The sequence below is a fragment of the Pristiophorus japonicus genome, chromosome 6, assembly GCF_044704955.1.
Source record: "Pristiophorus japonicus isolate sPriJap1 chromosome 6, sPriJap1.hap1, whole genome shotgun sequence".
NCBI classification, from domain to species: domain Eukaryota; kingdom Metazoa; phylum Chordata; class Chondrichthyes; family Pristiophoridae; genus Pristiophorus; species Pristiophorus japonicus.
Window position 1 is genome coordinate 55210626 of NC_091982.1, and position 26555 is coordinate 55237180.

At 45.4% G+C, this 26555-nt stretch overlaps 1 protein-coding gene across 4 annotated transcripts in view; it reads left to right on the forward strand.

Moving 5' to 3' along the window:
- LOC139265664 (LON peptidase N-terminal domain and RING finger protein 3-like) overlaps positions 1–25761 on the forward strand; it is a 45378-nt gene extending 19617 nt beyond the window's left edge. For 3 of the 4 annotated variants that reach the window (XM_070882864.1, XM_070882868.1, XM_070882867.1), the window contains 6 exons: positions 3866–3980; positions 5591–5712; positions 13892–14050; positions 16771–16933; positions 17754–17903; positions 21105–25761. In XM_070882864.1, the coding sequence (XP_070738965.1) occupies positions 3866–3980; positions 5591–5712; positions 13892–14050; positions 16771–16933; positions 17754–17903; positions 21105–21263 (868 nt within the window). In that variant the 3' untranslated portion in view covers positions 21264–25761. The remainder of the gene's footprint in view (positions 1–3865; positions 3981–5590; positions 5713–13891; positions 14051–16770; positions 16934–17753; positions 17904–21104) is intronic. The other variant, XM_070882866.1, reaches the window with a different exon arrangement.
- Positions 25762–26555: the final 794 nt, after the last annotated feature.

Sequence of the window (26555 nt, forward strand, 5' to 3'; positions counted from 1 at the left end):
TAGCTGGTTGATTTATTTGCTGGCAAATGGAAGTGTAAAGGAGACAAAGGAAAAGAGTTGCTGACCTCTATCTTGCTGTGGAGGAGGGATACTTCAAAATGACCCTTCAATAGGTCTGACGAAGGGTTAACTCTGTTTCTCTCTCCACAGATGCTGCCTGACCCGCTGAGATTTCCAGAATTTTCTGTTTTTATTTCAGATTCCAGCATCCACAGTATTTTGCTTTTGTCCTTCAAAAGGTTAGGTGGAGTCAGCAGCTGAACTATATTGAACACATGACAATATATTAGATTAAATTTTACAAATTTTGTAGTGTTAGTAGTGGCTCAGTTGGTAGATTTCTTGCTTCTGAGTCAGAAGGTTATGGGTTCAAGTTCCGCTCTAGGGACTTGAGCACCTGCTCTAGGTTGGCACTCCAGTGTCGTACTGATAAAACGTTAACCCAAGGCCCTGTCTGCCCTCTCGGGTGGAAGTAAAAATCCTGTGGCTCTATTTTGAAGAAGAGCAGTAGGGTTCGTCACGGTGTCCCGGCCAATATTTATCCCTCAACCAACATCACTAAAAAATAGATGCCTGATTATCACATTGCTGTTTGTGGGAGCTTGCTGTGCGCAGGTTGCCTGCCGTAGTTCCTTCATTACAACAGTGACTACATGTCAAAAAGTACTTCATTGGCTGTAAGGCACCTTGGGATGTCTTGAAGTCATGAAGACGCTGTATAAAAGCAAGTTCTATATTTTTGTTTCCAATGAAAGAATTATGATAACTCAGTGCTGACTTAAGGTTTCCAACAGACCTGGGTCTTACTTGTAAAAACTGTTAGAATCATTGAAATTTACAGCATGGAAGGAGGCCATTTCAGCCCACAAATTAGGTATTTACATTTAGCAGATGATATTGGAGGAGTCTCGTTTTGTGACAAGATTTTAAATAATCTTAGATTTGCTGATGGCATTGACCTTATAGCAACATCTAAAACTGATTTACACAAAGTAGCTGATACAGTGTACATGGAGAGTAGACGATCTGGATTATATAGAATCATACAGCATAGAAGGAGGCCATTCGGCCCATCGTGCCTGTGCCGGCTCCTTGAAAGAGCTTTCCAATTAGTCCCACTCCCCTGCTCTTTCCCTGTAGCTTGCAATTTTTTCTCCTTCAAATATTTATCCAATTCCCTTTGAAAGTGCATTCCAGATACATCAATGATCTAGACTTGAATATAGGGGGTATGATTAAGAAGTTTGCAGATGATACTAAAATCGGCTGTGTGGTTGATAATGAGGAAGAAAGCTGTGGACTGTAGGAAGATATCAATCAACTGGTCAGGTGGGCAGAACAGTGGCAAATGGAATGTAATCCAGTAAAGTGTGAGGTAATGCATTTGGGGCGGGCTAACAAGGAAAGGGAATACACAATAAATGGTAGGACACTGAGAAGTGTAGAGGAACAAAGAGACCTTGGAGTGCATGTCCACAGATCCCTGAAGGTAGCAGGCCAGGTAAATAAGGTGGTTAAGAAGGCATAGGGAATACCTGTCTTTATTAGCCAAGGCATAGAATACAAGAGCTGGAGGGGTTATGCTTGAACTGTATAAAACACTGGTGAGGCCACAGCTGGAGTACTGTGTGCAGCTCTGGTCACCGCATTGCAGGAAGGACGTGATTGCACTGGAGAGGGTACAGAGGAGATTTACGAGGATGTTGCTGGGAGTGGAGAATCTTATCTATGAGGACAGATTGGATAGGCTGGATTTGTTTTCCTTGGAACAGAGGAGGCTGAGGGGAGACTTTATTGACGAGTATAAAATTATGAGGGGCCTAGATAAAGTGGATGGGAAGGACCTATTTCCCTTAGCAGAGGGGTCAACAACCAGGGGGCATAGATTTAAAGTATTTGGTAGAAGGTTTAGAGAGGATATGAGGGGCATTTTCTTCACTCAGAGGGTTGTGGGGGTCTGGAACTCCCTGCCTGAAAGAGTGGTAGAGGCAGAAACCCTCACCACATTTAAAATGTACTTGGATGTGTATTTGAAGTGCCTAAGGGTTACGGACCTAAAGTTGGAAAGTGAAATTAGGCTGGATAACCTCTTGTTGATCGGCACGGACACGATGGGCCGAAATGGTCTCATTCTGTGCTGTAAACTTCTATGATTCTATCGTAACAAATTGTTGCATAAATGTATTTCTCTTCATTCCCCTTTTTTTGGCTAATCACCTTAAATCTGGTTACCAACCCTCCTGCCAATGGAAGTAGTTTTTCCTTATTTACTCTCTCAAAGCGCCTCATAATTTTGAACACCTCCAACAAACCTCCCCTTAACCTTCCCTGCTCTAAGGAGAACAATCCCAACTTCTCCAATATCTCCAAATTACTGAAGTGCCTCATCCCTGGTGCCATAGTAATTTGAGACAAATGTAATTTTGGAAGCAGCAGGAAGATGTACAGGTTACAGTTGGAGGGGAGGCAGGTGGAAAGGTTTGGATACCTCAGTGGGTTAGGGTCAGAGAATGGGAGTTGTGAACAAGACATCAAAAGAAGAATTAGACTTGGTTCTGCTGTGTTAAAAAGATTAACTGGGATATGGAAGACTAAAGATAATTTGGTAAAAACAAAGGCGAGCGTTTATGAAGCGACGGTTATCCTCATTATTAGATGGATCTGAATGTTGGAACGAGAAAAATTGATCAGCAAAATATACTAACAGCAGAGATGAGTTGGTTGAGAGGAATATTGGGAGTATCCAGGAGGCAAAGAATGAAGAATGATATATAAGATGGTGACCTTCCTGTGCCCGCCCCCCACGCAGAATTGGGCCATTCACCCCTCACAGGAAGCGGACGCTTTCTCCGGCACTGCTTCCATTGAGCAACGCTCCTGAGTCCAAGCTACATGGAGCAGGCTAACGCTCGACAACGCCGCTCCCCTTCCGTTAAAGCGGAGGGCCACCGTGCACTCTGCATGGCCCTTTGGCAGCCAGCCACTGGGCCACAGGGATATGATCGACCGGGCCAGCAGCCCAGAACCCAGAATGATGGTAACCTGGTCGAAGTGAGGGCTGCCATTGTTGGGCCGACCCAAGAGTCGGCCGAAAAATAAAGGTGGCGGCCTGCGGGGCGGTGAGGGGTCAGTGTGGGTCGCTGACATTGTTACCGGTTGCGTGCCGGATCGGAGCGCTAACCGTGGGGCGCAGCGCTGGCGGATCAGCGTTTTCCCCCCCCCTCCAAAATTCCGGGACAAGTTGCCGCAAGGTGGTAGCATCCCCTCCCCTGGGCTAAATCACCATTACGAAATTTAAAAAGGGAAATTTTGCCCCCTAAATGGTTGTGTAGGAGGAACTGCGTGATGCAGTGGGCTAGACACTAGATTCTCATTTCTAAGACTTGGGCTCAAATCCAGCATAGACTATACGGATGAAAGTCTCTGTCACTGGGTGCAAGGGTCCTAATAAAGAATGGCTTTGAGCAGTCTCAAGCGAGTACCTCATGGCACGGGTCAAAAATTGTCCCTAATTTGGCATTAATTGTCGCTCTCACTCCGAGATACCACAATATGGCTGGTGTAGGAAATGCTACTAAAGTCGCAATGGTCTGGCTAAGAGTGGTCTCCTGAGATTGGGGCAGAGTAGAAGGTAGATTTACTCCACATCTGGCTATGCTGCACCTGACCTGGGAGTACTTAATGCTGACACTGGGTGCCTGAAATGAGAATTTTCCATTCTAAAGCACTAACATCCTTCACCTTGATGAGCACCAGAAAGAAAGTTTTAAAACTTGTGCGATGGCAGCTCAGTGGTAATTCACACCGTTAACTCCTGTTGTAAGATATCGCGGGCTGCTTTTTCTGTGTTTTGTTTTCTTTTTAGGTTGTACTACGAACCAATCACCACACCCTGTGGACACACCTTTTGTCTAAAATGTTTTGAGCGATGCATGGACCACAGTCCAAAATGTCCTCTTTGTAAAGAAGACCTATCTGAGGTAAGTCCTCTCTTTGTATAAGACTGACCAGTGCTCAGCTAGTAGTGTGTTACTACGGTCTTTACAGAGCTTAATGTCAAAATTATGCAGAAAAGATTTACTGGAATGATACAAGAACTGAGCGGTTATACCCGTCAGGAAAGACTGAACAGGCCGGGGCTCTTTTCTCTACAAAAGGGAAGATTGAGGGATGATCTGATAGAGGTCTTTAAGATAATGAATGGGCTTGATAGGGTAGACATAGAGAAGATGTTCCCACTTGCGGGAGAGACCAGAACTAGGGGCCAGAAATATAAGATAATCACTAATTAAATCCAATAGGGAATCCTGTAGAAACTTCTTTACCCAGAGAGTGTGAGAATGTGAAACTTGCTACCACAAGGAATAGTTGAGGCAAATAGTATAGATGCATTTTGAGGAGGATCGACAAGGTGGATGCAGAGCGGATATTTCCACTCACAGGGGAAACTAAAACTAGGGGACATAGTCTCAGAATAAGGGTCCGCCCATTTGAAACTGAGATGAGGAGGAATTTCTTCTCTGAGGGTTGTAAATCTGTGGGATTCTCTGCCCCAGAGACCTGTGGAGGCTGGGTCATTGAATATATTTAAGGCAGAGATAGACAGATTTTTGAGGTATAAGAGTGTAAAGGGTTATGGGGAGTGGGCAGAGAAGTGGAGCTGAGTCCATGATCAGATCAGCCATGATCATATTGAATGGCGGAGCAGGCTCGATGGGCCGAATAGTTTAATCCTGCTCCTATTTCTTATGTTCTCATTTAAGGGAAAGGTAGATAAACACTGGAGGGAGAAAGGAATAGAAGGATATGTTGATGGGGTTAGATGAAGGAAGGGTACAGAGGAGGTTTACCAGGATGTTACCAGGGTCGAGAGATTTCAGTTATGAGTAGAGGTTGGAAAAGTTAGGACTGTTCTTTTTGGAACAGAGAATGTTAAGAGGCGACCTAATAGAGGTTTTCAAGACGAGGAGAGGTTTTGAAAGAGTAGAGAGAGAAAAACTATTCCCTCTGGTGAATGGGTCAATAACCAGATTTAAAATCATTGGCAAAAGATCTCGAGGGGCGATGAGAATTTTTTTCACTTGGAAAGCTGTCAGGATCTGGAACGCTCTAGTGAAAAGGTGGTGGATGCTGATTCTATAAATCATTTTAAACGGGAGTTGGACAGGTACTTGAGCATGAGTAACTTGCAGGGTTCGGACAACAGGCGGGGGGACTAGGCACGATTGCTCTCTCAAAGACCCAGCACGGGCCGACGGGCCGAATGGCCCCCTTCTGTGCCGTAAGTTTGTATGACCCTGTGATTCTAAGAAGGGTGAGAGGAGGTTCATGTGGAACATAAATGCCGGCATAGATCTGTTGGGCCGAACGGCCGGTTTCTGTGCTTTTTAACACTTTTTGTAATACTTTGTAAAAACTACCAGCACCGGACTGTTGCATCCAGAGTGGGGGGGGGAGGTGTTTCATCGCAGATTCACTGCCTGTCAGTGCTGGTGTGATTCTACCCACGGATTAGTCTCACCTGCATACTGTGTGATGGGCTTCTCATCTTAACCAGGAACACTGACACATCTTTTCCTCCTTCCTGCAGTATCAGGCATTGAGACAGTACAACAGAACTGTTCTAATAGAAGAACTAGCAGCCCATCACTTGCCGGAGGAACTTGCTGAAAGGAAAAGAGTGAATGACGAAGAGATGGCAGAATTGTCAAAGTAGGTCAATCGTAAAACTGTTGCGTTTTGGAATTTTAATGGTGACAGAATTAATATTCATTTCTATTTAAAGAAGGACTCTCACCATCAGTATTTACTTAAAAATCAAGCTATTAAAGAATTATTATTCATGTCACCATGCATTTGCTGTCACCTGTCTATTGGAGTACAGTTGGGATGGTCTTGGATCTAGCCTGGAGTGGCATAGGTTGAACAGCTTCCCACTGGTTCTGTAGTTTAGTTCCATTCCAGCAGGGAGTTTGTTGACTATGAGGTGGAGCATGGCAGCGAGGAAGATTGAGAAGAAGGTTGGAGCGATGACGCAGCCCTGTTTGACCCCAGTCCGGACATGGATTGGGTCTGAAATAGATCTGTTGGTATGGATCACGGCCTGCATGTCATCGTGGATCAGGCGGAGGATGTTAATGAACTTTTGGGGGCATCCGAAACGGCGGAGGACGCTCCATAGACCCTCTCGGTTGACAGTGTCAAAGGCCTTTGTAAGGTCGTAGCAGGCCATGTATAAGGGCTGGCGCTGCTCCCTGCATTTTCCCTGCAGCTGTTGCGCTGCAAAAATCATGTCCATTGTGCCCCGTAGGGGACGGAATCCGCACTTTGACTCTGGGAAGGCGGTTGAGGAGGAGAACTTTCCCAGTGGCTGATAGCAGAGAGATTCCTCTGTAGTTGCCGCAGTCAGACTTGTCCCTATTTTTGGAGATGGTCACAAGCACTGCATCTCTGAAATCTCCTGGCTTGCTTTCCTTCCTCCAGATGAGAGAGATTGAGAGAGCCTGCGTCTGCGCACACTCAGAGGTTGAATTCCAGGACATTGTCCACGTATTTACCGAGGCGTAAGAAAGTTTGGGTCTTACGCTAAACATCCATAAGACAAAGGTCCTCTACCAGTCTGTCCTTACCACAGAGCACTGCCCCCCCTCCCAGTCATCAAGATCCACGGCGTGGCCCTGAACAACGTGGACCATTTCCCTTACCTCGGGAGCTTCTTATCAACAAAAGCAAACATTGATGAGGAGATTCAACACCGCCTCCAGTGCGCCAGCACAGTCTTCGGCCGCCTGAGGAAAAGAATGTTCGTAGACGAGGCCCTCAAATTTACCACCAAGCTCATGGTCTACAGGGCTGTAGTAATACCCGCCCTCCTATATGGTTCAGAGACATGGACCATGTATAGTAGACACCTCAAGTCGCTAGAGAAATACCACCAACGATGCCTCCACAAGATCCTACAAATTCTAGGCGAACATCCCCAGAATTGAAGCACTGACTACACTTGATCAGCTCCGCTGGGCGAGACACATTTTTCGCATGCCAGACTCTAGAATCCCGAAACAAGTGCTCTACTCGGAACTCCTTCATGGCAAACGAGCCAAAGGTGGACAGAGGAAATGTTACAAGGACACCCTCAAAGCCTCCCTGATAAAGTGCAGCAACCCACCGACTCCTGGGAGTCCCTGGCCGAATACTACCCTGGGTGGAGGAGGCATTTCCGGGAGGGTGCTAAGCATCTCTAGTCTCGTCGTCGAGTGCATGCGGAAGATGAGCGCAGGCTGTGGAAGGAATGTGCGGCAAACCTGTCCCACCCTCTCTTACTCTCAGCGAATGTCCCACCTGTGGCAGGGACTGTGGCTCTCGCTTTGGACTGTTCAGCCACCTAAGGACTCATTCTAAGAGTGGAAACAAGTCTTCCTCGATTCCGAGGGACTGCCTATGATGATGATGATAATGATGATGATGGAGTACAGTAGCAGAGTGGTTATGTTACAGGAATAGTAATCCAGAGGCCTGGACGAATGATCCTGTGACATGAGTTCAAATCCCACAACGGCAGCTTGTGGAATTTAAATTCAGTTAATTAAATAAATCTAGAAATAAAGCTAGTATCAGTAATGGTGACCATGGGTTATCATAAAAACCCATCTGGTTCACTAATGTCCTTTTAGGGAAGGAAATCTGCCGTCCTTACCTGGTCTGGCCGATATGTGACTCCAGACCTACAGCAATGTGGTTGATTCTTAACTGCCCTCCGACTTGGCCGTGCAAGCCACTAAGTTGTATGAGGCGGCTCACCACCTTCTCAAGGGCACTTGGGCAATAACTGCTGGCCTTGCCAGCGACGCCCACATGCACTGAATGAATAAATAAAAATTCTGTTGACCTTTCCAATACTTTGGTTATCTCATTGGCATGCAGTAAACAAATGGTATCGTGTGGAGGTGATTCCATGTGGAGCTAACTTGCGTTTAAAAGCTGAATTAACAGTTCAAATTATAACTTTGCCGAGGCAGACTAGGGTAAGAGCTGTATTTAACAGTGCATTGACTGCAAGTTTAGCATTGGTGCAAAATTGTTTTGAATTTGTGCGCATGCTAAAGAAAGAAAGAAAGACTTATGTTAATATATTGTGCCTGCCCAGACCTCAGGACATCCTAAAGATTTTTTTACAGCCAATGAAGTACTTTTGAAGTGTAGTCACTGTTGCAATGCAGAAAAGGCAGCTGCTAATTTGCGCATAGCAATCTCCCACAAATAGCAATGTGATAATGACCCGATAATCTGTGTTTGTTGTGTTGACTGAGGGATAAATATTGGTCAGGATACCGGGGATAACTTCCCTGCTCTTCTGGTCAGGATATTGGTCACGATACCGGTCAGGATACCGGGGATAACTCCCCTATTTGGAGTAAAAATAAAACGGGGAAGGTGGCTCAACCATGGCTAACAACAGAAATTAAGGATAGTGATAAATCCAAAGGGTATGGGAACCTATGCAGGGAGACAGAGAAAAGTAGAATGGGGGCAAAAACAAAAGATAGAAAGAGGAAAAGTAAAAGTTTGGGCAGAGAAACCCAAGGCAAAAAGCAAAAAGGGCCACATTACAGCAAAAGTCTAAAGGGGCAAAGGGTGTTAAAAAGATAAGCCTGAAGGCTCTGTGCTCAATGCGAGGAGTATTCGCAATAAGGTGGACGAATTAACTGCGCAGATAGCACTTAATGGTTATGATGTAATTGGCATCACGGAGACATGGCTGCAGGGTGACCAAGGCTGGGAACTCAACATCCAGGGGTATTTAACTTTTAAGAAGGATAGACAAAAAGGAAAAGGATGTGGGGTGGTGTTGCTGGTTAAAGAGGAAATTAATGCAATAGTAAGGAAGGACATTAGCTTGGATGATGTGGAATCGGTATGGGTGGAGCTACGGAATACCAAAGGGCAGAAAACGCTAGTGGGAGTTGTGTACAGACCACCAAGCAGTAGTAGTGAGGTTGGGGACAGCATCAAACAAGAAATTAGGGATGCGTGCAAGAAAGGTACAGCAGTTATCATGGACGACTTTAATCTACATATTGATTGGGCTAACCAAACTGGTAGCAATGTGGTGGAGGAGGATTTCCTGTAGTGTATTAGGGATGGTTTTCTAGACCAATATGTCGAGGAGCCAACTACAGGGTTGGCCATCCTAGACTGTGTGATGTGTAATGAGAAAGGACTAATCAGCAATCTTGTTGTACGAGGCCCCTTGGGGAAGAGTGACCTTAATATGGTAGAATTCTTTATTAAGATGGAGAGTGACACAGTTAATTCAGAGACTAGGGTCCTGAACTTAAGGAAAGGTAACTTTGATGGTATGAGACGTGAATTGGCTAGAATAGACTGGCGAGTGATACTTAAAGGGTTGATGGTGGATAGGCAATGGCAAACATTTAAAGATCACATGATGAACTTCAACAATTGTACATCCCTGCCTGGAGTAAAAATAAAACTGGGAAGGTGGCTCAGCTGTGGCTAACAAGGGAAATTGAGGATTGTGTTAAATCCAAGGAAGAGGCATATAAATTGGCCAGAAAAAGCAGCAAACCTGAGGACTAGGAGAAATTTAGAATTCAGCAGTGGAGGACAAAGGGTTTAATTAGGAGGGGGAAAATAGAGTATGAGAGGAAGCTTGCTGGGACCATAAAAACTGACTGCAAAAGCTTCTATAGGTATGTGAAGAGAAAAAGATTAGTGAAGGCAAACGTAGCTCCATTGCAGTCAGATTCAGGTGCATTTATAATGGGGAACAAAGAAATGGCAGACCAGTTAAACAAATACTTTAGTTCTGTCTTCACGAAGGAAGACACAAATAACCTTCCGGAAATACTAAGGGACCGAGGGTCTAGTGAGAAGGAGGGACTGAAGGAAATCCTTATTAGGCGGGAAATTGATGGGATTGAAGGCCGATAAATCTCTGGAGCCTGATAGTCTACATCCCAGAGTACTTAAGGAAGTAGCCCTAGAAATAGTGGATGCATTGGTAATCATTTTCCAACAGTCTATCGACTCTGGATCGGTTCCTATGGACCGGAAGGTAGCTAATGTAACACCACTTTTTAAGAAAGGAGGGAGAGAGAAGGCTGGTAATTGTAGACCAGTTAGCCTGATATCAGTAGTGGGAAAAAAGTTGGAATCAATTATTAAAGATGAAATAGCAGCACATTTGAAAAGCAGTGACGGGATCGGTCCAAGTCAGCATGGATTTATGAAAGGGAAATCCTGCTTGACAAATCTTCTAGAATTTTTTGAGGATGTAACTAGTAGAGTGGACAAGGGAGAACCAGTGGATGTGGTGTATTTGGACTTTCAAAAGGCTTTTGACAAGGTCCCACACGAGATTGGTGTGCAAAATTAAAGCACATGGTATTGGGGGTAATGTACTGACATGGATAGAGAACTGGTTGGCAGACAGGAAGCAGCGAGTCGGGATAAACGGGTTCTTTTCAGAATGGCAGGCAGTGACTAGTGGAGTGCCGCAGGGCTCAGTGCTGGGACCCCAGCTATTTACAATATACATTAACGATTTGGATGAGGGAATTGAATGTAATATCTCCAAGTTTGCAGATGACACTAAGCTGGGTGGTGGTGTGAGCTGTGAGGAGGATGCTAAAAGGCTGCAGGGTGACTTGGACAGGTTAGGTGAGTGGGCAAACGAGTGGCAGATGCAGTATAATGTGGATAAATGTGAGGTTATCCACTTTGGTGGCAAAAACACGAAGGCAGAATATTATCTGAATGGCGGCAGATGAGGAAAATGGGAGGTGCAATGAGACCTGGGTGTCATGATGCATCAGTCATTGAAAGTTGGCATGCATGTACAGCAGGCGGTGAAGAAGGCAAATGGTATGTTGGCCTTCATAGCTAGGGGATTTGAGTATAGGAGCAGGGAGGTCTTACTGCAGTTGTACAGGACCTTAATGAGGCCTCACCTGGAATATTGTGTTCAGTTTTGGTCTCCTAATCTGAGGAAGGACATTCTTGCTATTGAGGGAGTGCAGTGAAGGTTCACCAGACTGATTCCCGGGATGGCAGAACTGACATATGAGGAGAGACTGGATCGACTGGGCCTGTATTCACTGGCGTTTAGAAGGATGAGAGGGTATCTCATAGAAACATATAAAATTCTGACGGGACTGGACAGGTTAGATGCAGGAAGAATGTTCCCGATGTTGGGGAAGTCCAGAACCAGGGGACATAGTCTAAGGATAAGGGGTGAGACATTTAGGACTGAGATGAGGAGAAACTTCTTCACTCAGAGTGTTGTTAACTTGTGGAATTCCCTACCACAGAGAGTTGTTGATGCCAGTTCATTGGATATATTCAAGAGGGAGTTAGATATGGTCCTTACGGCTAAAAGGATCAAGGGGTATGGAGAGAAAGCAGGAAAGGGTTACTGAGGTGAATGATCAGTCATGATCTTATTGAATAGTGGTGCAGGCTCGAAGGGCTTATTCCTGCACCTAGTTTCTATATTTCTATGTTTCAAAACAGTGCCAGGAGTTCTATTACACAGAGAGAGCAGACGGGACCTCGGTTTAACGTCTCATGCGAAGGACGGCACATCCGACGGTACAGTGCTGGAGTGTCGGCCAAGATTTTTATGCTCAAATCTCTGTAGTGGGACTTGAACCCACAACTTTCTGACTCAGAGACGAAAGCGCTACCAACTGAGTCATTGGCTGACACGGAAGTTATGTGGGGGGTCAATTTCATTTGGTAAAATTGGTGTTAATGGGGCAGTAAAGGCCAAAAAATGAGGCACATAGTCTGCCCACCCTGGTAACCATGACGATTGGCCCGCTGCCATTTCCACTGGGGCCTAACTCTGGGTTCCCGAAGTGTCTGCCGGCTTGAGGCAGTAAGCCCCCATCTAATGTGCAAATCTAGGTCCTGTGACATACAGCTAAGCGAGTAAGGGAAAACCACTCTTGTCACAAGCTCACCGTATCAAATGTGGGTCTTGCCAACGTGTGGGAATGGACCACATGGGCCACGATTTCGCAAACCGTGGCGAATCCGGGGCGGCCAGGGTCTTTAGCGAGGTTCTGGCCCACTGTTGACCGCAGCCCGCTCTTTCCAAATAATTTTATGATGATGGGGCTAGTTAAGCCTGCCCAGCGAGGTTCCCAGCCAATTAAAACGTCATTTGATGACGCGTCATCAGCCAGTTTCCTTAAAGTGACCATGTCCAAATTAATTTTGACAGTTGTGCTATCAGTGTTCGACAGTATTGAGTTGCTGCAAACACTGGCAGAGGTGCAGGCCTGCACCCAGGCTCTTCCATGGAGGGAGTCACAGCACGCAGGGAGGTCCTCTTCCCTTCCAATGGGCAGTAGAGACCTCCCCAGGGACCAACGCAGCCTGGTTGCACATTGCACAGGAGGGCACAAGCAGGGATGTGGTCAGGAGGACCAGGCTGCAATGGCGCAAACCTTTCAATGATCTCAGTAGATCACGAAACATTAGTAGAAAGCAACACTTGATCTCATCTTCCTGTGTCAATCATAACATCCCCATCACTCTGCCTTCCCTACCCTACTCCTGCACATCCTTACTTGCACTAACTTACCGTGCACCTCCACCCATCCTTCTCTCTCTACATTGTCACTTCATCATCTCAGTTGCCACCCCTCCCGCTCATCCTTGTCCAATCATATCAACTAACAACACACAAGGGTAGGGACTTGGGTCTTTTAGCCAATGTTCATGTAAAGTTTCTGTTAATGAGTTGTCAAACATTGAAATCTTTATTTTCAACATTTTGCCTTCTTAGACAGATTTGTGTGCTTAGTGAGTTGTACTGAATGGTGAGACGTAATGGTAGCCTCCACAATGGTGATGAGTGTGAAAGGAATGGCTTGAGAATTGCAGGGATACTTTATGGTGTTGGTGTGAGGTGGTGCCAACCTGGTGTATCATGTGGCACCACCTCACATCAACAGGATGTACAATGTCCACTGAAGTCAATCTGGCCATGGTGAAGCCATCCCTGGCCTCCCGGGCAGCAATGTGGTCAGGTGCTGATGCCCTCTGACCTGTGCAGCATCAGGTGATTGCAGAGAAGGTTGGTCTTGTTGGTGCTGGTGTGTCTGGTGCTGCTGGTGATGGGGCTGATCATGGTCAGATTCTGAGGACCAAGGTGAGATTTTTTACAAGGACACTGATGCTGATGGAATAGATAGCAGCTGAAGTTGCGATGACAGAAGCGATCTGTCAATGGTGAGAGAGGTTATTCCATAGAGGTGACAGTGGATAGAAAGTTTACTCCAAACATTTCCAACTTGCATAAAGCTCAAAAGTGTCTTCCAAATCCTGAAGGCTCCAACTTCTAAGTGAACAGCTGTGAAATGGTAGCTTTTATACCAGATTTGCCGCTGTCAACTATTCAGAAGAATGTATACTGATGGAACACCTGACCTACTTACCTGACATAATCCCCAGTACCGTGAACCTTGCCAAAAGCTGGGAAAATGGTAAGTAGAGGGTATAATTGTCTTTAATTGGGTTTTTACTAACTCTTAATAATGTAAATTGCCTGCTCCGTCGTTTGATGTCGGGTCTGTTCAGCGCTGACAGACCTGACACTTGGGAGACTCGCGTGGAGACGGGTTGATGGCGGGCTTCCACCATCAATCCCGCCCTCTCAGCGCCAGTAAAATTCCAGCCATTAGTTTCAATAGGATTGGTATCATTGTGAATTCGCACAGTGGGATTGCTTGACACAAGGGATAAGGACAACTTCTTGTAGAGCTGAGCTATCTATTTCTGCATTGAAATATAACTTATAAGATGGATGATGTACTTTACTATTAGCTCATTAATTCTGGAAAATATTTGTTTTTCTCAGTCTCAACAATGATGTGCCAATATTCGTCTGCACTATGGCATATCCCACTGTCCCGTGTCCTCTGCACATTTTTGAGCCTTGTTATCGGTTAATGATTCGGAGATGCATGGAGTCTGGCAGCAAGCAGTTTGGAATGTGTTTGAGTGATCCGGTTAAGGGGTGAGTAGCAGCAACAACAACAAGTTGAATTCATATAGCGCCTTTAGCATAGTAAAACCGTCCCAAAGGCGCTTCACAGGAGCGTTATTGAACAAAGTTTGACACCGAGCCATATAAGTAGATATTAGGGCAGGTGACCAAAAGCTTGGCCAAAGAGGTAAGTTTTAAGGAGTGTTTTAAGGAGGGGGTAGAGTGGTGCAGAGGTTTAGGGAGGGAATTCCAGAGCTTAGGGCCTAGGCAGCTGAAGGCACAGCCGCCATTGGTGGAACAATGAAAATCAGGGCTGTGCACGAGGCCAGAATTGGAGAATTGCAGAGGTCTTGAAGGGTTGTAGAGTTGTAGAGCTGTAGGAGTTTACAGGGATAGGGAGGCCTTGGAGAGATTTGAAAATGAGGATATAACAGCATCTGTTACCATATCTTCATAGAATTGTACAGCACAGAAGGAGGCCATTCGGCCCATCGTGCCTCTTTGAAAGAGCTATCCAATTAGTTCCACTCCTCTGCTCTTTGCCCATCGCCCTGCAATTTTTTTTCCCATTCAAGTATTTATCTAATTTCCTTTTGAAAATCGCCGTTCAATCTTCTTCCACTGCCCTTTCAGGCAGCGCATTCCAGATCACAGAAAGAATTCTCCTCATTATCCTCCTTTCTTTCGCCAATTACTTCAGATCTGTGTCCTCAAGTCACCGACCCTTCTGCCAGTGGAAACAGCTTTTCCCTATTTACTCTTATCAAAACCCCTTATACTGATTATGGAAAAAACCCAATCTTATTAATACAGGGGTAGCATCGAGAATCCGGAGTTCCGGAATTCGGAATGTTCCGAAATCTGGACTCTGGATCGATTGATGGCAGGGTCGTCCGGAATCCGTAAAATGTTCTGGAATCCAGACCCAACGACCCTGCCGACCTCGGGGCCTCCTTGCCGGTGGGGCCCATCCAAACACCTCCCCCATGGGACCGTCCGGCCCAAACACCTCCTCCATGGGGCCAGCCCACCCAAACACCTCCTCACCAGCCCACCCGAACATCTTCTCGGCGGCGGGCCCACCCAAACACCTCCTCCATGGGGCCGTCCGGCCCGAACACCTCCTCCATGGGACCAGCCCACCCAAACACCTCCTCACCAGCCCGCCCGAACATCTTCTCGGCGGCGGGCCCACCCAAACACCTCCTCCATGGGGCCGTCCGGCCCGAACACCTCCTCCATGGGGCCAGCCCACCCAAACACCTCCTCCATGGGGCCGTCCGGCCCGAACACCTCCTCCATGGGGCCAGCCCACCGTAACACCTCCTCACCAGCCCACCCGAACATCTTCTCGGCGGCGGGCCCACCCAAACACCTCCTCCATGGGGCCGTCCAGCCCGAACACCTCCTCCATGGGGCCGGCCCACCCGAACACCTCCTCACCGGCTCGTCCGAACACCTCCTCGGCGGCGGGGCCCGCCCGAACACCTCCTCGGCGGCGGGGCCCGCCCGAACACCTCCTCGGCGGCAGGGCCTGCCTGAACACCTCCACCATGGGGCCGGCCGGCCCGAACAGCTCCTTGGTGGGGACTGCCGCCACCTACCCCCCCCCCCCCCCCCCCCCCTCTTTCTGATGTTCCAAAATAATACCAGAACCTGGGCTTGGGTGCTTCCGGATTCGTGACGTCAGAAAGACGATCGAAAGTCCGGAATGGCCTCGATCCCGAGGGTTCCGGATTCTCGACGCTGCACCTGCATGACTAAAAAAAACGATTTGAATCTGAAATAAAAACAGAACTACAAAGCAGGTCAATTAGCGCATGTAGATAGAAAAGGCAGATTCATGTTTCTCTACCAGTTTCGATGAATGCTCTCTTTACGGAGACTGACTGACCTGCTGTGTATTTCCAGCAGCTTCTGTTTCCCACTTCTTGTTGATATGATCTTTGTCGTGGGGACTTTAAAATGCCAGAGTTACGAGGAAAACTAAAAATAACTAAAATTAAAAAAAATAGATTTAATATAAGTAAAGAAATGCTAATGGAGAAACAGTGAGACTGAAGATTGACAAATTGCCAGGACCTGATGGTTTGCACCCTCAGTATTCGAAGAAATGGGTGAGGAAATTGCTGATGGTCTCGTCGTTATCTTCCAAAAAGTCTCTTGATTCAGGAATTGTCCCCTTGGATTGAAAAATTGCCGATGTCACCCGACTATATAAGAAGGGAGGGAGAGAGAGACCAATAAATTATAGACCTATTAGTTTGTGTTGTGGGGAAATTACCAGCATCTATTATTAGGGACAGAGTGATTGAACACTTTTTTTATTCATGCACGGGATGTGAGCGTCGCTGGCAAGGCCGGCATTTATTGCCCATCCCTAATTGTCCTTGAGAAGGTGGTGGTGAGCCGCCTTCTTGAACTGCTGCAGTCTGTGTGGTGACGGTGCTCCCACAGTGCTGTTAGGGAGGGAATTCCAGGATTTTGACCCAGCGACGATGAAGCAACAGCCGATACATTTCCCAATCGGGATGGTGTGTGACTTGGAGGGGAATGTGGAGGTGATGGTGTTCCCATGCGCCTGCTGCCCTCGTCCTTCTAGGTGGTAGAGGTCGCGGATTTGGGAGGTACATGGGAAGCAAGAATGAAGAATTCTACCAACTGAACCACATCTGACACCTTAGAGTCACTTAGAACAATGCACCGTTGATACAGATATATTATAACTGTGCTCATTTTAACCTGCGCAGTTTCGCTGAGTATGGCTGCATGCTGGAGGTCAGAAATGTCGAGGTATTTTCAGATGGTCGTTCGGTCGTAGACACTATCGGCAGGCGAAGGTTTAAGGTGTTACGACACAGTGAAAAGGACGGCTACAGTACTGCAGATATTGAATACCTTGAAGACGAAAAGGTGACGCTTTCTCAAAGATACTGCGTGTGATCATTAAACCTTCATGCTGTGTCCTTTTATGCTTTGACAATTAATCGAGGGCTGTTGATGATGGAGTTAATAGCAATGAACCTTTTAAGAATTTACTTATTTGCAATAGGATTTTGCTACAATTGGTGAAACTGTGAATAAAATCATAGAATTGTACAGCACAGAAGGAGGCCATTTGGCCCACCGTGCCTGTGCTGGCTCTTTGAAAGAGCAATCCAATTAGTCCCACCCCCGTGCTCTTTCCCCGTAGCCTTCCAATTTTTCCTTTTCATGTATTTATCTAATTCCTTTTTGCAAGTTACATAGGATTACACAGGATATACAGCACAGAAACAGGCATTTCGGCCCAACCAGTCCATGCCGGCGTTTATGCTCCACACGAGCCTTCTCCCGTCTTTCCTTATCTATCCGCATAACCCTGTATTCCTATCTCCCTCATATGCTTGTCTAGCCTCCTCTTAAAAGCATCTATACTATTCCCTTCAACCACTCCATGTGGTAGCGAGTTCCACTCTCTGCCTAAAGAAGTTATTATTAAATCTGCTTCAGTTACCCTTTGAGGCCATGCATTCGAGATCACCACACCTCGCTGTAAAAGAATTTCGCCTCATCTCCCCTCTAGTTCTTTTGCCAATTATCTTGGAATATGAGGAAGGCATTCATTAGAGGGAGATGGAGAAAGCAGAAGTGCATCTATAGTCACATGGGATGTATCTGACCACTGCTAAGGAATTTTCTCTAATGGGTATACTAAACCTCCTGTACTCTCATGTGACCTACCATCTAACAGGTAGAGGGAGAGAACTACGCTGAACTTCTTCGGCTACATGACTTGGTTTATGATCAGGCGTATGTGTGGTCCAGCTCACTCAAGCAAATATTGAAGACTCGAATTCTGAGCCACTTTGGACCAATGCCGAAGAAGGATACAGACATACAGGTGCGTTAGCTCGCGACTACATGTGTGCCTTAGTTGCTTTTAGAATTAATTTAACAAGTAGGCATCCAACATCAGCTTTTGAAATAGCAGTTCACAAAATATTACAAATTATTTACAGCACAGAAACCGTCCATTTTGCCCAACAGGTCCATGTCAGTGTTTATGCTTCACACGAGCCTCCTCCCAGCTTTCTTCATCTAACCCCATCAACATATCCTTCTATTCCCTTCTCCCTCATGTGTTTATCTAGCGTCCCCTGAAATGCATCTCTGCCATTCACCTCAACTACTCCCCGTGATAGTGAGTTCCACATTCTCACCACTCTCTGGGGGAAGAAGTTTCTCCTGAATTTCCTATTGGATTTAAAAACAGAAAATGCTGGAAATCTCAGTGGGTCAGGCAACATCTGTGGAGAGGAAGCAGAGTTAACGTTTTGAGTCGATGACCCTTCGTCAGAACTGGAGAGTGTTCGAAAAGAACAGATTCTTAACGAGCAATGAAAGGGGGAGGGGAAGAAAGAACAAACGGGAAGGTCTGTGATAGGTTGGAAGACAGGAGAGATTAGAGAGACAAAAGGGATAATAAGAACATAAGAAATAGGAGCAGGAGTAGGCCGTACGGCCCTCGAGCTTGCTCCACCATTCAATAAGATCATGGCTGGTCTGATCATGGACTCAGCTCCGCTTCCCTGCCCGCTCCCCATAACCCCTTATCACTTAAGAAACTGTGTATTTCTGTCTTAAATTTATTCAATGTCCCAGCTTCCACAGCTCTCTCAGGCAGCGAATTCCATAGATTTACAACCCTCTGAGAGAAGAAATTTCTCCTCATCTCTGTTTTAAATGGGCGGCCCCTTATTCTAAGATCATGCCCTCTAGGTCTCGTCTCCCCCATCAGTGGAAACATCCTCTCTGCATCCACCTTGTCAAGTACCCTCATAATCTTATAAGCTTCGATAAGATCACCTCTCATTCTTCTGAATTCCAATAAGTAGAGGCCCAACCTACTCAACCTTTACTCATAAGTCAACCCCCTCATCCCCAGAACCAACCTAGTGAATCTTCTCTGAACTGCCTCCAAAGCAAGTATATCCTTTGTAAATATGGAAACAAAAACCGCACGCAATATTCCAGGTGTGGCCTCACCAATACCTTATATAGCTGTAGCAAGACTTCCCTGCTTTTACACTCCATTCCCTTTACACTCAATCCATTGCAATAAAGGCCAAGAAAACATTGGCCTTCCTGATCACTTGCTGTACCTGCATACTATCCTTTTGTGTTTCATGCACAAGTACCCCCAGGTCCCGCTTATTGCGGCACTTTGCAATTTTTCTCCATTTAAATAATAATTTGCTCTTGATGGCCCAAATTCAAATTGTAATGCCAGGAGTTAGAAAAACATTTTGCCAATGATGCCACAGATGCTGCCTGACCTGCTGAGATTTCCAGCATTTTCTGTTTTTATTCCAGATTCCAGCATTCGCAGTATTTTGTCCCTATTGGATTTATTCGTGACTGTCTTATATTTATGACCCCTAGTTTTGGATTACCACCCACAAGTGCAAACATCTTCTCTATATCTACCCTATCGAACCCCTTCATAATTTTACAGACCTCTATCAGGTCACCGCTCAACCAAAGTTCCCTTTAAGCTGTGTGGCCTTTGCAGAGCTCTGGAGGTCCTGCGTAGCCGGCTCACCGGCATTTAAATAGAAATAAACCCCACGCATGTGCGGAAATTTGAATGGGCCCCGGGGCCCGTTAAAAGGGACTGCGCATCCAAAAATAACATTAAAGGGAACCTTGCTCTAACCCTCTGTTTTCTCGAGAAAAATGCTGCAACCTGTTCGTACCCTGTTCGGAGGTGGTCGGGCAGGTCGGAGGGCTTCCTCGTAGGACTGCTTCGGGGCATGGCCAAGGTGGCCATCAACCGGTCCGGGCAGCGGGTGGTTGAGGGGGCCGTTCAGCCTGACTGCCTGCCTCTCTTCCGCGGTTACATCCGAGCCAGGGTGTCCCTGGAGATGGAGCACATGGTGCCCACCAGTACGCTCGCGGCCTTCTGCGAGAAGTGGGCGCCGGAGGGACTGGAGTGCATCATCACCCCGGCAATCAAATTTTAATTTGACCCTGTTTATTGTTCAAAGTTAATTTGTTTAATGTATCGGCTTTGGTACTCCCACCCCCCCCACCCTGCCTTTAATCAGGGGGCACTTGATTGAAATTTGGTTTACAGGAGCAACTAAAATGGTTGTATCCTGTTCGTAGATTCAAAAATACAGCTTGTGATCGTTCTCCTGGGTTGCTACAGCAGTGTCCTGCAGATTAATCTTTAATCCCTGGAGACTCTAGGGCCGTGCGGGAGGGCTGATCACTCTACTACCACAACAAATTGTATTTCTATAGCACCCTTAATGTAAGTAAAACGTCCCAAGGTGCTTCACAGGAGTGTTATAAGACAAAAAATAAATTTGACACTGAGCCAGATAGGAAGAAATTACGGCCGATGAGAGGTAGGTTTTAAGGAACGTCTTGAAGAGGAAACATAGAAACATAGAAAGTAGGTGCAGGAGTAGGCCATTTGGCCCTTTGAGCCTGCACCACCATTCAATATGATCATGGCTGATCATGCAATTTCAGTACCCCATTCCTGCTTTCTCTCCATACCCCTTAATCCCTTTAGCCATAAGGGTCACATCCCTTTTGAATATATCTAACGAACTGGCCTCAACAACTTTCTGTGATAGAGAATTTCACAGGTTCACAATTCTCTGAGTGAAGAAGTTTCTCCTCATCTCAGTCCTAAATGGCTTACCCTCATCCTTAGCCTGTGACCCCTGGTTCTGGACTTCCCCAACATCAGGAACATTCTTCCTGCATCTAACCTGTCCAATCCTGTCAGAATTTTATATGTTTCTATGAGATCCCCTCTCATTCTTCTTGAGGTAGAGAGGTGGAGAGGTTTAGGGAGGGAGTTCCAGAGCTTGGGGCCCAGGCAGCTGAAGGCATGGCCACCAATGGTTGAGCGATTATCATCAGGGATGCTCAAGAGGGCAGAATTTGAGAAGTGCCAATATCTCGTGGCGGGGGTTTGGGGGGCTGGATGAGATTACAGAGATAGGGAAGGGGTGAGGCCATGGACTAGAATGTATGTTGAGCTGCCCTTTCAGCTAACCTTGTGTTTTGTTTCTCTTCTCCCCAGGCAAGTCCGAACGGCCCGGGCTGGTGCTGGTGGCTACTTGCCGTGCTGCCATTGGAAAACCGGGCTCAACTTCCTTTCCTTGCGATGACCACCCTTCGGGAACGTTTGAAAGGCATTCGGCGCGTGTTATTATTCATGTCTCGGAACCTCCCGCGGTGACTAGCTGCCCAGCCGACCCCCAGATCGGGTATGCAGTGTGGCAGATACACCTGTCATCGCCACTGCACAAGTGGTGTTTTATTTTAGCCATTCATGTCTTACTGAAACAGTACATTGAATGGAATCTCATCTAGTGGAGGATGTGCACGGTCAGGGTGATGTGAAGGATGTTACTGATAATATAATCAATTCACGACCTTCAATGCTGAAATCTCAGTGCATTTTTGTGACTATTTTTACAGTCTGAATCCCAATAATATTGTCTTATTTTGAGAATGTATATTTTTGTTAAGTCATATGTATATTTATGAAGCAACAAGCATTTTTAAATTATTTATGCTTTCTTATGTACTTGGAATTCAATTTAGGGAAGAGCTAAAAAAATCTGCAAGGAATATACAAAGTACAGAATAGTTTGAACTTAATTGGTCCTGTCGGAGACAATGAGGGAAACATATTATTTATGCCTGGAATACAAAGACAGTGAGAGTGAATCTTAAAACTTTTACAATTTCTGCTCAAACATATACTACAAGTAATATTTTCTTGTTACTTTAAGAAAAAAAATACAAGGCCAAATTCCCCATCCCCCTCCCCTCTCCATTCCTTTCGTGCTTCCTGGCCTATGAACTAACTGAAGCCAAGGAACCAGGTAGACGATCGATTCCCAGGTGCCCCACAATAGTTTGAGGAGGCGTACGAGAGCAGACCAGGGGTGACTGGTTTGCCGACTCTCCCACTCCCTTCCCGCCCTGCACCCCGGCCCCCACCCCATTGAGAAACCATCGGCCTCCATTCAGTGCCTCCCTGCAGTAACAGATCAGGAACTTACAACTCTATGGTGTGTGCATCTTGGCGCTCTGTACCAATGTGCCACTCTGCCACCCACGATTTCCCCTATTTAAAATGTATTGAAACGTGATGTTAAGTAGCATTTATAGTCATAAGAAGCACCTCGTCTTCCACAGACATCATTACGTCCAGCACAAAATAATACAAGAAAAGACCAATTAGCCTGGGGACGTTTGGGTCTTTTTTTTTAACTTGAAAACATGTATGCACCTTGTCGGATTTTGGATTCCCATTATATTATCAGCAACATTCAATTTAACCTAGTATCTGATGGTTTGCACATTTCGTCTCGTGTGTGTGTGTATGTGTGTGTTCTCATGAAGCCAAAGTGAAATATATTATCTTATTTTTGCAGCAATCCATGTAGTGCGCACACGGCATTTGGATGTGTGAAATAATTTAATCTGCCTGTACCGACAGAATCTGTCACAAGCTGTGTGAACTATTTCGTCATACATCTTAAAGAAATACTTGGGCTCAATATACAAACGTAGCTGAGGATTAGGGGGCAAAATTCTGCCTTTTAATACACATTCTGATTATGTAGATTTCTGTTTGGTTGAGAACTGTATGTATGTTTAAAAAAACACCGTATCTAAATCATATATGTTTGTTTTGATGTAATACGTAGTTATGGAATTGATTTTGTCTAAACCAGATCTTGACTAGTCGATGCCCCTAGCCTTAATAACTGTATTAATTGCATTTCTGACAATTAGTAAAACTTGACTATGTTAAGTGCATTTTGACTGACCCCACAATCTTTCACGCTTGAATGTAACATATTGCTTCAGTGTAGCTATTTAGATAAGCTGTGAAGTAGTCTTGAAGGCCTACCTACCAGTTAAAGGCCAGGATTTGGTGCTGGTTTATTCTGGATTATCTCACAATAGCCTGTCCTGTTTGGATTAGGCAGAGGAGTGCTGATTAGAATCAAGCGCCAAATTATTTACATTTGCACTATGTTCTGGTAACATCCAATCTGTAAATTTTAAGAAAGACTTGCATTTATATAGAGCCTTTCATGACTACCGGACGTTCCATAGTGCATTTCAGCCAATGAAGTACTTTTTGAAGTGTAGTCACTGTTGAAATGTAGGAAACGTGGCAGACAATTTGTGCACCGCAAGCTCCCACAATCAACAATGTGATAATAACCAGATAATCTGTTTTTAGTGATGTTGATTGAGGGATAAATATTGGCCCCAGGACACCGGGGAGAACTCCCCCGCTCTTCTTCAAAATAATGCCATGGGATTTTTTACGTCCAGCTGAGAGAGCAGACGGGGCCTTGGTTTAACGTCTCATCCGAAAGATGGCACCTCCGACAGTGCAGCACTCCTTCAGCACTGCCCGGGGAGTGTCAGCCTGGATTTTTGTACTCCAGTCTCTGGAGTGGAACTTGAACCCACAACCTTCAGACTCTGAGGCACGTGTATTACCCATTGAGCCACGGAATTTAGAGGCACTGTTTTCTGTCATTGAAAAGAGGGAACACCCAGGTCAGGAGTATGTAGTTTTGATCCCTGAAGTTTATTGTGACTAATAGCGCAGTTTGATGTGACGATTTAGCAGTGTTTGGCAACAAGAACAATTTATCGTACAATTTCAATTTTAAAAAAAACGTGCCTCTTTAAACTATATTTCGACTTAAATTATTCATGAATATTGCGAATATTTCAGTTTAGCTTGCATAGTGCAACACTTCGTCCTCCTCAAAGAGCTTTCTTTTCCACAAATGCGGTTTGCATTAAAATAAGAGAAAGGTTCCAATCTTACTCCTTATTATTTTCCTCTCTTTTACAAATTGGCCAGGCGTTGTCCTGAACTGGACAATGGTGTAAATGCTGAAGAGTTGAAGTCAATCTCTAAATTTCCATTGATCAGCGACAGTGCAACTAGAACTTTGTTTAGCCATTTGCTCAGCCGAGTTAGGTGAACACCCATTTGGTTGCGATATATGGAGTACAAAAGCTACAAGGAAGACCGGTTACATACAATAGATGGACGCTGGCCAAAATAGCGGGGTTCGTGCATTTAAGAAAGCTGATTACTTACCAGTGTAAAGTAACTTTGACTTCACAAGATAAATGCAGATGATGGAGGCTGTTTGGCCCATCTTAAGACATCCATTCAGAATAAACAAAATGTTGCATTGCCCCATTGTCTCATAGGAATATAGAACAGGAGGCCATTTAGCTCCTTGAGCTTGTTCTGTTATTCAATTAGATCATGGCTGATCTGTACCTTGCCTCCATCTATTAACTTTGGTTCCATAGCCCTTAATAGAAACATAGAAAATAGGTGCAGGCACAGGCTATTCGAGCCTGCACCACCATTCAATATGATCATGGTTGATCATGCAACTTCAGTACCCCATTCCTGCTTTCTCTCCATATCCCTTGATGTCTTTAGCTGTAAGGGCCACATCTAATTCCCTTTTGAATATATCTAACGAACTGGCCTCAACAACTTTTTGTGCCTTGCTGAACAAAAATTGATCAAAGTTTTGACATTTTCAATTGACCCTCCCCTCCGCCCCCCCCCCCCCCCCCCCACCCCACCAGCCTCAACAGCTTTTTAGAGTTCCAGATTCCCACTACCCTTTGTGTGAAGAAGTGATGCTTGACATCACTCCTGAATGGCCTGGCTCTATTTTCATGGCTCTGCCCCCTTGTTTGGGACTCTGCGACCCGAGGAATAATTTCTATCAAATCCATTGATCATCTTAAACACCATAATTAGATCACCCTTTGTTCTTCTATATTCAAGGGAATACAAGCCTAGTCTATGCAACCTGTCCTAATAGTTTAACCTTTTTAGCCCAAATATTATCTATCTCTTGAGTGAGTCAAGACTTTCCATTTCACTATCCTACCAAGAAGACTCTTTCTTATTCATCATATTCCCTTCATTGGGCTTGTTACTGTACTGCATCGTGTTTCTGGATTTCTCTCCTCTAAAAGACTGTGGATACTGGGGGACAATTGGAGCTTTCAAGCTTGAGATGGATAGATTTATTTTTGGTAAGGGTATCAAGGGATATGGAACAAAGGCGGCTAAATGGAGTTGAGGTGCAGATCAGCTGTGATCCAATTGAATGGCGGAGCAGGCTCGAGGGGCTGAATGACCTACTCCCATTCTTAATGTTCCTATATTTTTCTGCAGCAAGTATGAAAACAAAAGGGCAGCATGTCTCCTGAAAGTTCTGAGATTTAATGTCTCCTCAATATTGCAGTCGCTTGCGTAATAAATGTGCAAGTATTCCTGTGATGCTAAGTGAAGATTATGTTGAGTGTCTTTATGCCCATTGTTGTCTCTTAGCGACTGGTGACTAGTTTATAGTTAGGTTTCTGGTTTTCATTAATGGGGACACTCATGAAGCAAATATTTAAATAAACTAAGATTTGGAAGTGCAATTAAAATGGAATGTTTGTGGCAATTATAGTTAAGACAACCATGACGTTAAATAAAACCGTGTTTTACTTATAGTTTGTGGTCCTTATCCATGTATTTTATAATCACAGTGCTCCAACTATAAGACGGTATTGTGGAATACACCATGTATCCTGTTAATGAGGATGATATTCTAAACTGTGCCTGACTAAGTGATGAGCAAATGATTAAAGTCTCTTTGAATACTAGATGTTCCATCGTTCTCCAGTCTTTATTCTCTTTATATAATACAAGTTCTTTGACAACAACTCCCAAACCCACGACCTCCACCACCTAGAAGGACAAGGACAGCAGGCACATGGGAACACCATCACCTTCAAGTTCCCCTCCAAGACACACACCATCCCAAGCACTGAGCGCTGACCTCCCCAAGCTGAAATCGCGGCTGACCTCCCCAACCCCAAAGCGCCGAGGAACGACTCCCCACCCCCCGCCCCCCGATTACTGAGGACAATATTGTGAGAGTGGGAGCAGGAGAACATGTTGTGCAGGATAGGATGTGGGAGCGAGAGTGGGAGAGGGAACAGGACCGGGAGTGGGAGAGGGAATGGGAATGGAATTGGGAGCTGGAGCGGGTGTGGGAGAAGGAAAGGATATAGGAGTGGGAGAGGGAATGGAATTGGGAGCGAGAAAGGCAGCAGCGCTCGTACGGTTGTTACAGTATGTATCAGGGTTAATACAGAGTGTTGTGCTTTTCCCTGCTCCCACGACAATTCTGACATAATTAAGAACAATTTAATCAAATAATTCATCTTAAGCTGTTTTTACATTGTTGTTTGGCTGTATGAGTCTGTCGCCAGACTACTGTGAATAGATTTAACAGCATAAATACCAAGAACTGATGATAGAATCATAGAATGATACAGTACAGAAGGAATCAATTCGGCGCATCATGCCTGTGCCGGCTCTTGGGTAGAGCTAACCAATTCATTCTAATCCTCTGCTCATAGCCCTGCAATTATTTCCCCTTCAACTGTATATTGA